Below are 15,442 nucleotides of genomic sequence, written 5' to 3'. Positions count from 1 at the left end.
TTTGAGCAGCTCAAATCTTTTTCGCGCGGCCAACTGCGTGTGAATTTCCGACCGCGAGTAAAGCACTGCTGTATCTCGTCTATATTGCGGTCTCAAAGCGCCCAACAGCGTCTGCTTCACGGCCAGAACATTCTGGCCGTGATTCAGCCTCGATCCTCCCGTGAAAGGCTGTTTACCCTTGCTCCAAAGTATTGAGCAGCGCAAAACTTATTCGCGCGTGAATTTCCGACCGCGTGTTAAGCACTGCTGAATCTCGTCTCTATGGCGATCTCAAAGCGTCCAATAGCGTCCGCCTCACAGGCAGAAATTTTTGGCCGTGATTCAGCCGCAATCTGCTGTGTGACCGGGCCCTATGTCTCACTCTTTCTCTTCTTCTTTTCCCTTTATTTCTCTTTCCCCCTCCTCTCTATTTCTCATTTGTCTCCCACCCCCCTTTCTGTTATGAATTGAAATGATCTGCATTTATATAGCGCTTTTCAAGTCAATGACTTCCCAAAGCGCTTTACAATGTGCTCCACATTTCCCAATAGCGGCCTTGCAGCCATGTAAGGCACTAACCTGCTTATTGGGGGTGTTAGGGGTTCAGTGTCTTACCCACTTCGACATGTAACACGGACGAGCTAGGATTCGAACTGGGATCTCTTGATCCCAAGACGAGCACTCTACCGCCTGAGCTACTGCCTCTCTCATGTTCTATTTTTTTATTTCTTCCTTTTCCTTTTTTTCTTCCCTCCTCACGTCTTTTCCCTCCTCTCTTTCTTCCTTTCTTTCTCTTTCTCTTACCCTCTTTTTTTCTATATCTCCATCTTTCGCTCTCTCTCTCTCTTCCCTTTCCTCCTTTCTCTCGTCTCTTTCTTTCTCTCGTTCCCCCTCTCCCTTGCTCCTTTTTTATCGGCCCTCACTTCTCTCTCTCACCCCCTCTTTATCCCTCTTTCCATTTCTCTCTTTCTTTTAATCTCTCTTTCTGTCTCTTTCTTTCTCTATCCCTGTTCTCTCGCTCCCTTTCCCTCTCCACGTGTCCCCCAAACCAAAATGAGTTTGACAGCTGTGGTCCATGTTAATTCACCATCACCAACTCCGCGTTTGTCTCTCGTCCCCACCGTGAGCGAGCATGCGATTTTGCGGTCACGCCCTCAGGAATGCTTTTTCTTGACGTGACCTTAATATGTTTTTTATTTTTATTTTTTCATATGTGCAGAAGATGACATAGTCATGTCACGTCTACCTCTTCTGAGGCCTGGCGGATGATGCACGTAGGCGTGCGCATTCGTGTAATATTTCACCCGCTATCATTTTCTTTTTTCTACCCGCACGTTGACTCATATTTGAGTCAGAGCAGACAAGCGTTAACGTTTGGCTGCGAGTGATATTTCTGGCATGTTTGATTCCTGGGATCTTTTTGTTCTGACCCAAAATTGTCAAAGAGCCATATTTGACCAAATACAAAAAAACAAAAAACAAATTTCTTTGGAACCGCAAAAAATTAAAAGTATTTTATGAGCCTTACGATGAATGCAACGCATGCTGTATGTATCTATATTAGCTACGTTAGCATACTAATAAAACAACTCGGCTGGATGCAGGGCATCTTTTGGAGAATGATGCTCCACGTTTCTACTATGTTGTAGGACACTGCCTGAAGTTCAACTTTATTATATTAATGAAGTAGTTGGTTTCATTGCTTTGGCAACATTAAAGAAATGCAATAAAGAAATCCATCGCATCCCACGACTCATTACATGCATGTTTGGTGATATATCTTGCCATTTTCACTCTTCTTCACTGACTTAGTGAAAAGAGGCATGTTTTAATATGCTTTTTTAAAATTTTGTTCCTGAAGTATTCAAATAGGTGTTCGGATATCTTGACGAATGACCATCCGGGAATGGTTTTCCCCGCTTTATTATCTCCTGAGTTGCAATAAAACTCATGTAATTTGAAAATGCAATCCACTTCTTGAATCCATTTTTCCAGAAATGATGCATCCCATTTTTTCTCTCACTTCCAACTGGTACTCTTGCATGCTTTCTCTGGAAAGTTCCTTCCACATTACTCTTTACGTTATTTGATAACTTCTCTCTACAGAGCAAGCATTCAAGGCAATCCATTGGCAATGAATGCAAATAATACGGTCCAAGAAATGTTGAATTTTCTGTTCTCACCGTGGCCATTTGGTTGAAAACAGTCGCCTGCATGGCTGGTGACGTTTCCCCTTCAAAATGGGTGGAGCTAGGGCCACAGAGCCACAGAGACAGTGGAGAGAAAGAATAAAGCGGAGGAGCAATACACCGCAGTTTAGCTTGTAGCTCATGAAGTCATACCAGCTCCTTGTTAAAAAGTTATATCTATTCCACACTTTTTTAAAGCACTAAAATACGCTAAAAGCATTTTTGTCAGGTTTATCCTCCTACGGAAACCATTTATAAAAAAAATATATATATATTTTATTCCTCAATCTTTTTCAATGTGTGAACATTTTTGGAAAAGCGCCCAGGGACCCGCTCAGCAGCGCTAAAGAGCCGCATGCGGCTCCAGACCTGCGTTTTGCTGACCTTCCTTTTATTCGGCAACAAAGGAAAAGCAGTCAAACAAATAACATATACAGAGACACCTTACTTTTTCACGTTTTAGTCATCACTGATTTTCAATTGAATTGTTATTATTGTCATTGTTATCAACGTATTTTATGTTATGTTCTGCAGCAGACAGCAAACAGCAAATGCTATCACGGGGGCAGGTTGTTTGTGTGTGCGGTGGGTGGACGCGTCAGTTCTTGGAGGCGACTGTGATAGGTTGGTGTATGCTGTCAGTCAAACAGTGGGGCGGGTTGCACAATTTGTGACTAGCGTGTCATTTTCAGAGTAACGTGCAACATTTGAGTGTCAGTAATCAGGACGTAACTAGGTACTGTAACTGATTACTATAATTCTGTAACGATCCCAACACTGGTAACCGAGTGATAATCCGCTGCATACACACACTGACAGACACGTCGACTTAATTCGGTGGATTATGGTTGCTTGCGCAGGGAAGGAGATCATAGACTGTAAATTGCGACGCTATGCCAAGTAGTAGGAAGCACAAGGCGCAGGGAAGGGAATTGGGAGATAGTGAGATGGTGTTCCCGACGAGAGCGGAAAATGATATAGCAGTGCCGTAAAAAAAGTATGTGCCCCCTTCTTGAGTTCTGCCTTTTTTGCATATTTACAGGGTTCGTACACTTTTTTCATGGCCAAATTTAAGCCATTTTCAAGCAATTTCAAGACCATTTTTTCCAGTGCCTTCAAAGCAAGAAATCCAGTGCCAAATAAAGGAATGTTTAATTTTGTTGACTTTGATGAATAAAATAAAGTTTCTTTCTGCCAAACTATGTGCTATTGGGAGATGTTTTTTGAGTCAATGGAGTGCTACAGACTGACATGAATTCTGCCAAACTGCTTCAACAATGCGCGCGCAGCTTCGCTACGTCACACTTGTTTACAAACATGGAAAATGTTCTGTAGATCTTGGGTAATTTGGAAGACAAAAAAAAAGAAAGTACTGTTTGTATATAAAGAATGAGCGAAATTTGGACTCATTTTAATGATATTGATTGAACGCACTCTGCTTCAGAGCAATCTTTCGATCGACTGCTAATCTTTTGTTTTTTCTTTTACTTATTTTAATTCATATTTTTTATATGTTTATATTTTTTGAGCGTTTTTCAGAGAATCTGCATCTAAAATGGTTCAAATTTAATTGTAAATAGCTATTTTTTGCATTCTATCATTTATTTATAGCACTGAAGAGTTATTATTATTATTTTAAGTCGTAGAGCAATATAGGTGGAAGATAAATATATCTGGCTATTAGCTAGCTAGCTGCTACGTTTTCACCTCAAATAATACAAACAGAATTTCTCTCTACTTTCCTGCCCACTGTAAATAGCTTGCTATTGTAAAAAAAGTAAAGTTGCGATTTCCTGTTGACCTATACAACACCTCAAAAAACTAACTGAAACTTTGAGAATTGGCTGATAACGCAAAAATATCCAAACAGGTGGCAAGCCGAAAATTAAAGTTGCTGTTTCCTGTTGACATATACACCGCCTCAAAAAAAGTAGAAAAATGTTGCCTCAAAATATCATGGACTATTCTTAAGATTGTCAGATTGAAGGCTCTTATTCTCCTAACCCGAAATTTCAAGATCAGAATCCAAGACCATTCCTCATTTGCTTACAAGATAAACTACAAATTGGGTTAGCCAGTTTACCATTTCAAGCTTTATATTTCAATTCTGCAAGCTAGTAGTAGAGGGTTATAGCAAGAAGCTACATTTAGCTTGGTAATGGCTAGTTTGTAGCAACATTTTACTTTCAATTGATCAAAACAAATATACTTATCCCACTGTATATGATCATTTAGCTTACAATATAGATAACATAATAGGCTAGCTAGTTTGATGTAAAGCACTATATCAGGGCCCCCCAAAGTAAAGCTGAGTTACCGAGGCACTTGTTCTGAAAATTGCTCACCAGTGCTAGGTCATTGTGATTTTCTAGTATTTTTTTTCTAATTAATCGATTTATCCCTACTGTTAATAATAAACTTGGTAATAACATAGTAACAACATAGTAATAATGTGTTTTTTACAAACGCATAGAAAATTGCACTAAAAAGTTACAAAAAGTAGTGCTTAGCTTGAAAAAGGTTGGATACTCCTGATATAAAGCTTTATAGTTCAATTTTGATGATAACTTGTAGGTCGCATAGCAAAGTGGGTGTCCTTTGTGCTAATAAGTAACATAAAGTAGTGCTTAGCTTGAAAAAAGGTTGGATACCCCTGATATAAAGCTTTATAGTTCAATTTTGCTGATTACTTGTAAGTCGTAGAGCGATATAGTTATAGCCTACTATAGCTAGCTTATAATTAGCTGGTGGCTACGTTTCCATCTTAAATAATACCAACAAATCTACCTACTTGCCTGACCACTGTAAACAGCTTACAAGATAAACTACGAATTCCGTTAGCCAGTTTACTATGCCAAGCAAAAAGTAGCGTTCGGCTTTAAAAATGTTGGAGACCCATAATCTAAGGCTAAACACTGTAGCTTTGTATCTCCATTTTGGTGATTATTTGTAAGGCGAAGAAAAAGCGATATATCTAGAAGCTAACGATAGCTTGCTAATAGCTAGCTAACGGCAACATTTCCATCTCAAATAATTCAAACAGATCTACCTACTAGCAAAAGTAGCATACAGCTTGAAAATGGATAGAGACCCCTGGTGTAATGTTAGTATACTGTACACTTATTCAGTCTCTTGTCCTCTATTTCCTTTTTTTCATAAATTGTCTTTAAAGATGGTAGGTCTGTTTTCAGTGTTGGTTTTTATCAAGATACATTTCCCACAAAAATTGCGACCTATATATATATACTCCAGATGCGACTTATATATGTTTTCTTTCCTAATTCTGCACTTTTTGGCCAGTGGGACTTATAGTCCGGAAAATATGGTTGCTGCATTCCATCATGAACAAGCTGGAATAAGGACTTTAAGACAAAAGATGGCGGCAGAGAGTAACACATTTTTCAAATCTCGCACCTCCCACCTTTAAAAAAAAAAGCAATATTCCGAAATGAACTCGCCCGTTTGAAGTTGTATTTTCACGGATAAGGTTTTGCTGATGGAGAACATTCTTCTTAATGGATATATTCCACGTGAACACCGGCACACGTTGTCATTTTCTTATTGGATTAAGATCTCGCCGGATAGAGATCTAAATTAAATTAGCCCCTGGAGCCTTTGGGAAGAAAAAAAAATAAAAATAAAATCTCCGTGGAGTCTTTGGATGATGCCTTCCTTTGATATGAGTGATGAGAGAGCGTCGTACCTGGAGTCGGTCCATTTGATTTGCCTTAAAGGAGCAGTGTGCGATATATTTGGAATTCTATATGACTCGATTTGTAAAAACAAGGTTTAATCACGTTTAACGATGATGTGCTTTTCCAACGTGATACGTGGTACCCTGAGTTATTTTCATCTATTTAGAAACAAGGACTAACAATAACTAAAAAGAGACATGATAACTGGATATTCATTCATAAGTAGTATTCACTTTTTGGTATCATTGTACCTTTGGGGGTCACAAAGAGTATGATGGGAAATGGAGTCCAAAAGAGAAAAATGCCGCTGATGCAACTGATCCGGTTGTTTAGTAAGAAGTTGCCTAAAACGAAGCTGAAAGGGATTTTTGTGAGTAATTCTAAGAGTAAAACGGGTTGAAAGAAGTGATATCCAAAGCTAAAAAGACAAAAAACGTCGTAGTATTGCACTAAGCACTCGACTAAGATATGGAAAATACGTATTCCGTCATGTATTTTATCAGCACTTTGTGTTGCAATTCGTTGCCTGAAAAGTGCAATACAGCTTGATTTGGAGCCTCCTAGTGGTAGAGAAAACTTGTATCCAATTAAAAAAAATTGATGATAATAGGCAAGAACTACATGAATTATCATGACAATGTGAATTTTTATAGATACCCATAGTCGAGAATTTGGTTTACCATACCTGGTAGTGTTTGTCTGGCATCTTGCTGCTAGGCTGTGCTCATTCAACACCGGTTTCCTTTGGTAAAGGACAATACAGTGCCGTCTGGTGGTCAATCACACAGCGTCCCATTTTTAGTCGCGTTTGTTGGGATATTTGGAGTTTGTTTCACTGCAGTCATACTCGACAGGCTGTAAGTTTATTATTTTTCTTCATTTAATGCTTAAATTTGGCTCGGGACGACACAGCAGATGGCGTTATCAGGGTTGGGTAGGGTTACTTTAACTGGATTACTTTCAATTACTTTTAGATTACCCCGATACCAAATATGCTAATAAAAGACAAAAGAAACTAAATATGAATAAAATTATGACTCACAACACGTGGTAAGCTTTCTCTCCTGGCTTTGTTCTCTTTGATCACTGGCAAAACTAACATAAAATGTGACAGAAACAAAATGAAAATAAATCCAAACAGCTTGCCAACATCATTTTCGCCGTTCCATGTATTTCGTTACTCCCCAAACCTGCACAAAATTTAGTAATTTTATTCATATTTAGTTTCTTTTGTCTTTTATTAGCATATTTGGTATTGGAGTAATCCAAAAGTAATTGAAAGTAATCAAGTTAAAGTAACCCTACCCAACCCTGGGCGTTATCATGTGAATCACCATTGCCCCCAACAGATGCATTAAGGCAGGTGCTTCAAAGTTTGCAAAAAAAATATACTGTACATCTCTTCATATTGGGAGACGCGGCGCTTTCCAGACGGAGATGACTGGATTAGCTTTTGTTTTATTATTCTTTTTGCTGACTGTTTGCTAACTAAACAGGGCACAATGACATGTGTATTTGTACAAGGATTATGTATTAAATGTGGACATTTATTATGGGCAATGCAAAAAATGAAGGTACCACGGTGGTAAATTGTAACGGGAAGAACTTCCTGCAACTGAAAATGTAAGTTACATAATACTGTCATTTTTACCAATATGGGGAGGGATTTTTTTTTAAAAACGAATGTATTTGGAACCTACTCAAGATCAAAGCGTCACATCGTGGAGATTTTTTTATGGGCTCTGCAAAAAAATTGGGGTAGATATTCCCGGGGGTGAATTGTAAAGGGAAGAACTTCCTGCAACCGAAAACGTAAGCTACATATAACTGTCATTTTTACCCGACACCTATACGGGTAGAGATTAGTCTCAATAATATACACACACGTATTGTTAAGATCCACAAAGATATCTAAAAATTGTACATGTTAATAGCAAATATATTTGTGGATCTGCAAAACGCATGATTCACACCATATTTCCTTTTCAAAGGTACAATTTTTTTTTTATTATTGGCCTTGAAAGTGCTGAAAAAGTCCTTGAATTTGGCCATGAAAAAAAAGGGTTATGAACCCTGGATAATGTTTTGCACTCGAAAGCAACAGTTTATCAGCGCAAGTTCAAAATGTTAGCTTCTTTGGAATTGGAGACCTTTTCTTTTACAGCTTGGCTTGGCTAGAGATCCTGTTTTTACTCTTTATAATTGACACTATGCTTTTTTTTTTATTAATGCCTGCGAGTGAATCTAGCTGAGGTTTCGGATTTTTAAAGGCCAGGCTCGCATCCATTTTTCCTCTGAGGACTTGCGCCTTTTGCCACTCGTTTTCACGATTATAATTAGCGTAATGCTAATTCCTCATAAGTAAACGTGAGACAATGAGCCTTCCCGCAGGAGGCATCATGAAATATGGTAACTATTCAGAGTGAATGGGAACAGGGTAAGCCAGATATAGATGATGACGTTATTTTAGATTATATTTAATATTATAGATGATGGGCAGGATGGCGTTGCAATGGTTAGCACGTGTGCGGCACAGTTCTGAGGTCATGAGATCGAACCTCCTGTGCGGAGTTTGCATTTTCTCCCTGTACTTGCGTGGGTTTCCTCCGGGCACTCCCGTTTCCTCACACATTCCAAATCATGCATGTTAAGTTAATTGGCTGGTTCAAATTGTCCATATGTGTCAATGAGCGAGCGAATTGTCTGTCCCTGTGTGCCCTGCGACTGGCTGGCAACCAGTTCAGGGTGTCCCCAGCCCAATACCCGAGGATGGCTGGGATGGGCTCCAGCACCCCCACAACCATACTGAGGATAAGCGGTGCAGATAATGGATGGATGGATTATATATGATATTAAGATTTTTATTTCTATTTAAAACAACTAAATGCCAATGTGAACAATGCGGTACTTATCAATGGTACCATTGGGGTGTGGTTTCGAACCACAGTCGGTGTAAGACAAGGCTGCATCCTATCTTCAACTTTATTCAAGATCTTCCTGGAGAGGATCATGTCCGAAACTCTGGAGCAACATGAAGGTACTGTCAGTAACGGGGGGACACAACATCACAAACTTCGTTTTGCTGATGACATTGCCAGATTGGCAGGAGACAAACAGGAAATCTGGTCAATCGCCTGGACAAAGCATCAACCCAGTATGGGATGGAAATTAGCAAAAAAAAAGTACTGACTAACAATCCCCAAGTTATCAACACTAACATCACCCTCAATCACAGAGAGATATAACCTGTCACTAAATTTTAATATTTGAGTGCTGTCATATCAGAAAAAGGCTCAGAACCAGAAATCATGGCGAGGATAGCTCAAACCATAGCTGTACTTGCCAAACTTAGACCTATCCGGAGGGACAAGAACATATTAGTGAAATTAAAGCTTTACTTCCATATTCTTCTACATTTGCGAGATATGGACTCCCACAGCAAAACTGGATGGGAAAATGTAATAAGCTACTTAACCCATGTGACAAACATAACGGAGCGCAATACCAGAAGGGGGCACATTGGACCCTACTAAGAGCCGTTGTAACTGTGCGCAGAAGAAAACTTCCGTGGTATGGTCGCGTCACAAGATCATCAGGACTGGCCAAGATAATTATCCAGAGCACAGTCCAAGGGGGCAGGAGGAGGAGGAGACTGAAAAAGAACTGGGCTGACAACATCAAGGAATGGACTGGTGCCAACTTTGCCACAACCCAAAAACATGCCAGGGACCATCAACAGTGAAGAAGGCTGTCCAGAGTTATGTCCTCATTGGTGCTCTGACGACCCGGGCGTTTAGGGTTCCGTAAAATGGGATTTTTATGTAATGCCTATGTCACATTTATACAGTGCCTACAAAATGTATTAGTCCCCCAAAAATCGTTGTCATATTACCACAATTCAAGCTTTGAACTTAAAGGTGGGATGCGTAGTTTGAGGTGTGCTTAAAAAGTTCAAAATGGTTTCTTTTTTTCTATTGAGATTGTTGTCACATGCCCAATTGACCTTATACAGCCATTATATTGACTCACCACCGCGCCTATCTGTTTTTATCTTACTTTTAGCCTTGGTATTCCAGCCGCGAAGCGCAATAAGCTGGAGGAGAGGAGGAAAAGAGGCGATGGGGCAAGGGGGCGGAGGTTTTGTTATTCCACGCGCCTGCTCCCAGTTTTCTTTTGTTCAATGATGAAAATGGTGAAAGTGAGAACCATTTTAAATATAGACCAAATGCCAACCCAAACCCCCAAAAAAAACAGATGAAAAAGGAAAAGTTTATTTGAGAGCGTCGAAGGATTTCAATATATTTGTGCGTGCGACAAAAGGATTATGATTTCGGCCAAAAGACGGCGTCAGCAAGTAGAATTTTAGTACTTAAAAATCGAAAAAATATTTTCTAAGGATAAATATTTAAGACACAATCTTGAAGTGGAACCAATTATTTCAACTTTCTATTTTATATTCACAACAAAAACCAGCCAACTGACTCCAGAAGTTACTTGATGACTTCTGAATGATCCCACGCCCACCTAGAAGACTGTCAATCACAAACAGGGTGCAACTGTGTGTCATTAGGTCTTAGTTTGAACCCATCAGCTCCGTGCCCCTTTATAAAGTGGTTTTAAAAAAATATATTGGTTAAGAAATATAATTTTGAGTGTGACTACAGAATGTTGATGTGCAAATTGAATTTTGTGTCAAAACATAAGTGGACAATTTAAATAACTTGTGACGTTCTGGCCCTGAACCAATATTATTTAAGATGAAAATGGGTCCACCGTCTATCACTTTTCTTCACTTCAATTATAGATTTTTTTTTCCATGACCACTCTAAATTATCATTTTGCCTCATGAAAGTTCTCTGTGACTCACAGAAAAACCATCACATCCATTGACTATTGCAAATAAATAAAAAAATAAAACAATGTTTTTTCTTTGGACCACGTTCTCCATAAAATGTCAGCAAATGTCATCACGTGTCAAACCGGTATTGTTTTTTACCTTTTCTTTCTTCCCAGTTATAATGAGTTTGATTTGCCTGGCCGGCTTACCAATTTTTCTAGTTACCTATGACATTTTCTTCATCTTAATTTAAATCTGCTTTCAGGGATGCTGTTTTTCTCATATATTGGAGAGAAAACACGGACTGAACCTGTAAGGTTTCCTTGTGGCAAGAGTTGCATGCTAGTCCAGATTCGATACTCTTTGTTTGTCTGTTACTTTGTTCCTTGCATTTTTTTATCCAGTTTAGGTCTTTGTTAGGTTTATTTTGGTTAGAAACGTCATTTGTTATGTGCCCCCTTGTTTGTTTGTTTCTTTCTACTTCTTTTGAGCACATTTGCGTGAGTTGCTGCTTCCTCTCTCTTGGGTCCACCCTTAAAGCTTAACGGTCGGTTTTATAAAAATGTGTGTTCCATAGCCGTCAGTAGAACTGAACAAATTCATTTTGCCGACCACCTCTATCCGCTGTTTTTGCCGAAGGAAAATCTATCACGTATTTTGGCTCACTCAGCCTCCCAACAATCGCCCTGCACTTGGCTGCGACAGTGACAAACGTTCCGTATCGCCATGCAGCCTTTCTCTACCCACTTCCTGTCCAAGATCCTCCTCTACCACCTCCTCTTCTTCTTTCTGGCAAGTTCTCAAAGTCGGACCAAGGTGCCGGTCCCTTCTTTTATTCACACCGCATACTGTAATCGCCGGCTTGAGTTGGAAGCAGAAGATGCAATGCAGAGCGGGTGACGATGGGGGTGGGGGGTGACAACTTGTTCATTATATAACACAGTGGCCCCAAACCTTTTCTGTACCAGGGGCTGGTTCAATGTCTTACAATATCCTCACTGCCAAAATAATAACATGAGTGATAGTAACAATCATTTTAATAATAATAAAAACTAAATACACTCTAATAACTAGACAAACGTGGTGCCAACGGGCACTAGGGTGCCCCCTACAGACAGCCGAGGTGCCCGCAGGCATGTTCTGCAAATAGCTCACCAGTACTGGGTCATTGTGATTTTTTGGGTAAAATGATTTTTGGGGTAGTTGACAGAGTCGACTTAACACTACTTTCAATAATTTAACTGGTAGTAATATAGTAAAAATATAGTAATAAAATAGTAATAACATGATAAATTGTTATTTTAGAAATCCATATCAAACTGGGTGCCCTCTGTGCTTATTAGTCACAAAAAGTAGTAATAGTAGTCTTGAAAAAGGTTGGAGACTTCTGCATTAGACAATTAGGGATGTAGATGACCAAGGAAAAGGCATTCGATTTTCTCTTATCATACTACTTTTATTCACAGTACCAGAGAGAAATGTACGAGTTCTCTTAAAAGATATAAATAAATTCAAAAAAAAAGAAAATGACTCTTTAGTGTATCTGATGATGAATAGGACTCTGGGGGACATTCTATTATAAATTATATGTTGGTATTGTGTTCATAGTCTTGTTGCCAACAATGGTTTCAATCATGGACTCGCATGGTACTGTGAGTAAAAATCGGGTGATGATCATTCTGAAATGCTGTAATTGACTCCTAGATTGCAGCATGTCCCAACAAACACAATGCGCCTATGGCTTCCCCGCGATCTACTCGTGCTACCTCAGAGATCCAGGTAGATCACAGTCTATATAATAAGCACCCCTTATATAGGATAATTTGTCACTAGGTCGTTACTTTCAGAGTATAGTGCTCTTTTGGGGTGTCAATTACTTTAAAAATGGATTAACTAGTAACTCAACACTGTTGACCACCTATATAACAAATGTATTCTGATTTAGGTTTGAGCTTGATCTACGGAAGAGAAATTGTTGCGTAAGGAAGGCCAGGAGGTGATTGCCATAAACAAGACGCTGGTGCGCTGAATTTGGAATAATCAGCTCACGTTCGCAGCGCCACAGCCCAAGAGCGACCGCAAGAATATTTATTGGGTGCCGGCTCAATGGCTGTATTGAGGCGAAGGCTTGGTTGTGCAGGGGGGGGTTGTTTGCTGGCTTGGAGGTAAAGAAAAAGCGAGCAAGAAGACGCAACTGCTTAATGGCAGGGATTTGTCGGTTGTGAACGAGAAGGCTCTGGGAAACCGGTTCCTTTTTGATAAGAACGCTCTGGCTGCCTTTTCCTCTCTCTCTCTCTTTCTCTCGGTTTCTCCCTTTATCATTATTCCTGCCTTTCTCTAAAAATGTTCATTTTTCTCTTGCTCACTTTCTCTTTCTGACCCTAAATGTATTTTTGATTCTCTCTCTCTTTCTCTCTCTTCTGCTCATCTATTATTGTTTTCTCTCTTTCTTGGTCTTTTTTCCCCTCTCTATCTTCTTTCTCGCTCTTTCTCTCTCCATCTGACCTTCTTGCTGTCTCTCTCTCTTAGTCTCAGCCTCTATTTCTATTTTCCTTTCTCCTTCTCGTTCCCTCTCTGTCTAACTCTTTCTGTCTTTCTCTCGCACTTTATCACTGTTTTTCTGTCTTTCTCTATTTCACTATTTTTCTCTAGTCTCTTTCACTCTCTCTCGCTGTCTCTTTTTCTCTTTAATCATCTTTCTTTTCCCTGCGATTGGCTGGCAACCAGTTCAGGGTGTCCCCTGCCCACTGCCCGATGATTGCGGGGATGGGCTCCAGCACCCCCGCGACCCTACTGAGGATAAGCGGTGCAGCTAATGAGATGAGATGAGATGAGATCTTTCTTTTCCTACTCTATCTCTCTCCCTCTACGTTTCTTTTTCATATTCTCTGTACCTTTTTTCTACGTTCTCAATCTCCACTTCTGTCTCTACCCCCCACCCGTCCCACTCTCTCTCTCGATCTCTCTCTCTCTCTCTCTAGTGCTCGTCATTATCATTGGCATCCCAGGGTCGTTTACTTAGTATACCAATTTAATAGTTGAAATGAGGTAAAAGTTTACTTTATATCAAAACAATAAAGTCTATTATAACATGGCAGCATAATCCATTTTAATAATAATATGTTTTATTTTGTCACCAGACTATATGATCATATTCTGAAGAACTCTTAGAGAGCCAAACGAGTCGGCTCTTTTCAATGAGCCGAAAGAGCCAATTCTCTATGAGAATAACCACTCAATGGCTCTTCGGTTCTGAACGTTCCGTGCATACATATTAGAGGTGGAATCAACCAGTGCCACGACCCTGCACGTGCATGCCTCCGTGCGTCCCTACCTTGCGCACGCGTGCAGAGCGAGCCGAGGGCGATGGTCCACAGGAGGCAACGCGCCGTCATCCCTACGCCGCTCCCGCTCCTCCGCCGCTCTCCTTGTCCTCCTCCTCCTGTCGGACGGCGTTCCGTGCCGCTAACGCGGGCTGCGACGCATCCTCCGCGGCGAGGTGAGCGCCAGCCCTCCGAGCTCTCACCGGGCCGCATGCTGCTTCACATCCAGGACGCAGGAGGAGGGTTGAGGAGAGGGGTTTTGGGGGGGATAGGAAAGGAGAGAGGATGGAAGGGTACTGGGGGGGGGGGTCGCGTTAGTTTTCTCCTCTTCTGTCTAACATAGACTAGATAAATCCATCATTTGGAAAGAAGTGACTTGTAAATCAGCCATTAATGTTGAGGGGGCGACTTGAGTCATATCCACATTTTGCCTCCTTTGGGGTGGTTGGTAAGAAAAAAGACAGAATGATCTCCCCTTTTCTGTGCGTTATCCCTCCTCTAGTCTTTTTCTTCAAGTGCGGATACAGGAATTGTTGCATCCTGCTCTCCGTTGCGGCGCAAAACAATCAGCTTCACTCATAATCGACCCCCACTGCCCCCCTCCCCAAAAATAAGAAGAATCATCAAATAGTCTCGCCGTGTGCTCTTCAAGTTGTCTCCCGGGATCGAAAAAGGAAAACGAAATCCTTTTTAGTGTGGGAGAAGAAGAGCAGCATCCCGCTCCATCCTTCTTCCTTCGTCTTCCCCCTCGCAAGTGAGGCAGGCTGCCCGACTGGTGTGAGGTGTTGCCTTCAAGTGCTCCTCGGAAGCTCCTGCGTCCTGAAACGCGCGTCTGCGTCCGCGATTCGGGGTGGGAAGGAGCTCGTGATGAGAATACTGGCTCTTTTTTTAGAGAACCGGCTAGAGAAAGAGAGAGAGAGAGGAGCAGAGAAAAAAATGGGATAGAGAGAGTGAAAGATTATACAGAAATAAAGAGGGGGTGAGATGGAAAGAGAGATAGGAGGAGGAAAGGGGAGCAAGAGAAACAGAGATTGAGACAGAAATAAAGAAAATGAGAGGCAGTGAGAGATAGAGAAAAGAAGAGCAATGAACAAAGATCGTGAGAGAAAAAAACAAAGAAAAGACAAAGTGATGGAAAGAAAGCAAGAGAGAGAGTGAGAAAAATAAATAAAGTGAGAGCAAGAAAAGGGATGGAAAGACGTCAAGAGAGGTAGAGAGAAAAAAAGAGGGACTTTTAATATGAGACGGAGAGAGGACAGAGAAAGATGAAGAGACAGAAAGAGCGAGATGAGTAAGAGATATACAGAGAAAGAGACAGACAGAAAGAGAGTATGACACAGAGAGAGAGAGAAAACAGGATAAATACAGAGAAAGAGAAAGAGAGAGGGGGGGACTTAGTGAGAAATTGGGAATGAGAGA

General features: G+C 40.6%; 1 protein-coding gene across 2 annotated transcripts in view; it reads right to left on the bottom strand.

The window, feature by feature from the left end:
* The window catches only part of csmd3b (CUB and Sushi multiple domains 3b), a 493,867-nt gene extending 479,040 nt beyond the window's left edge, over window positions 1–14,827 (bottom strand). For both annotated transcript variants that reach the window (XM_088329348.1, XM_088329349.1), the window contains exon 1: window positions 14,035–14,827. In XM_088329348.1, coding sequence (XP_088185474.1) covers window positions 14,035–14,236 — 202 coding nt within the window. In that variant the 5' untranslated portion in view covers window positions 14,237–14,827. The remainder of the gene's footprint in view (window positions 1–14,034) is intronic.
* Between the last annotated feature and the right edge of the window lie 615 nt (window positions 14,828–15,442).

The sequence above is a fragment of the Urocampus carinirostris genome, chromosome 2 (genome assembly GCF_059441175.1).
Source record: "Urocampus carinirostris isolate Australia breed hairy pipefish chromosome 2, RoL_Ucar_1.0, whole genome shotgun sequence".
In the NCBI taxonomy this organism is placed as follows: domain Eukaryota; kingdom Metazoa; phylum Chordata; class Actinopteri; order Syngnathiformes; family Syngnathidae; genus Urocampus; species Urocampus carinirostris.
This window is presented reverse-complemented; position numbering and strand designations above follow the sequence as displayed.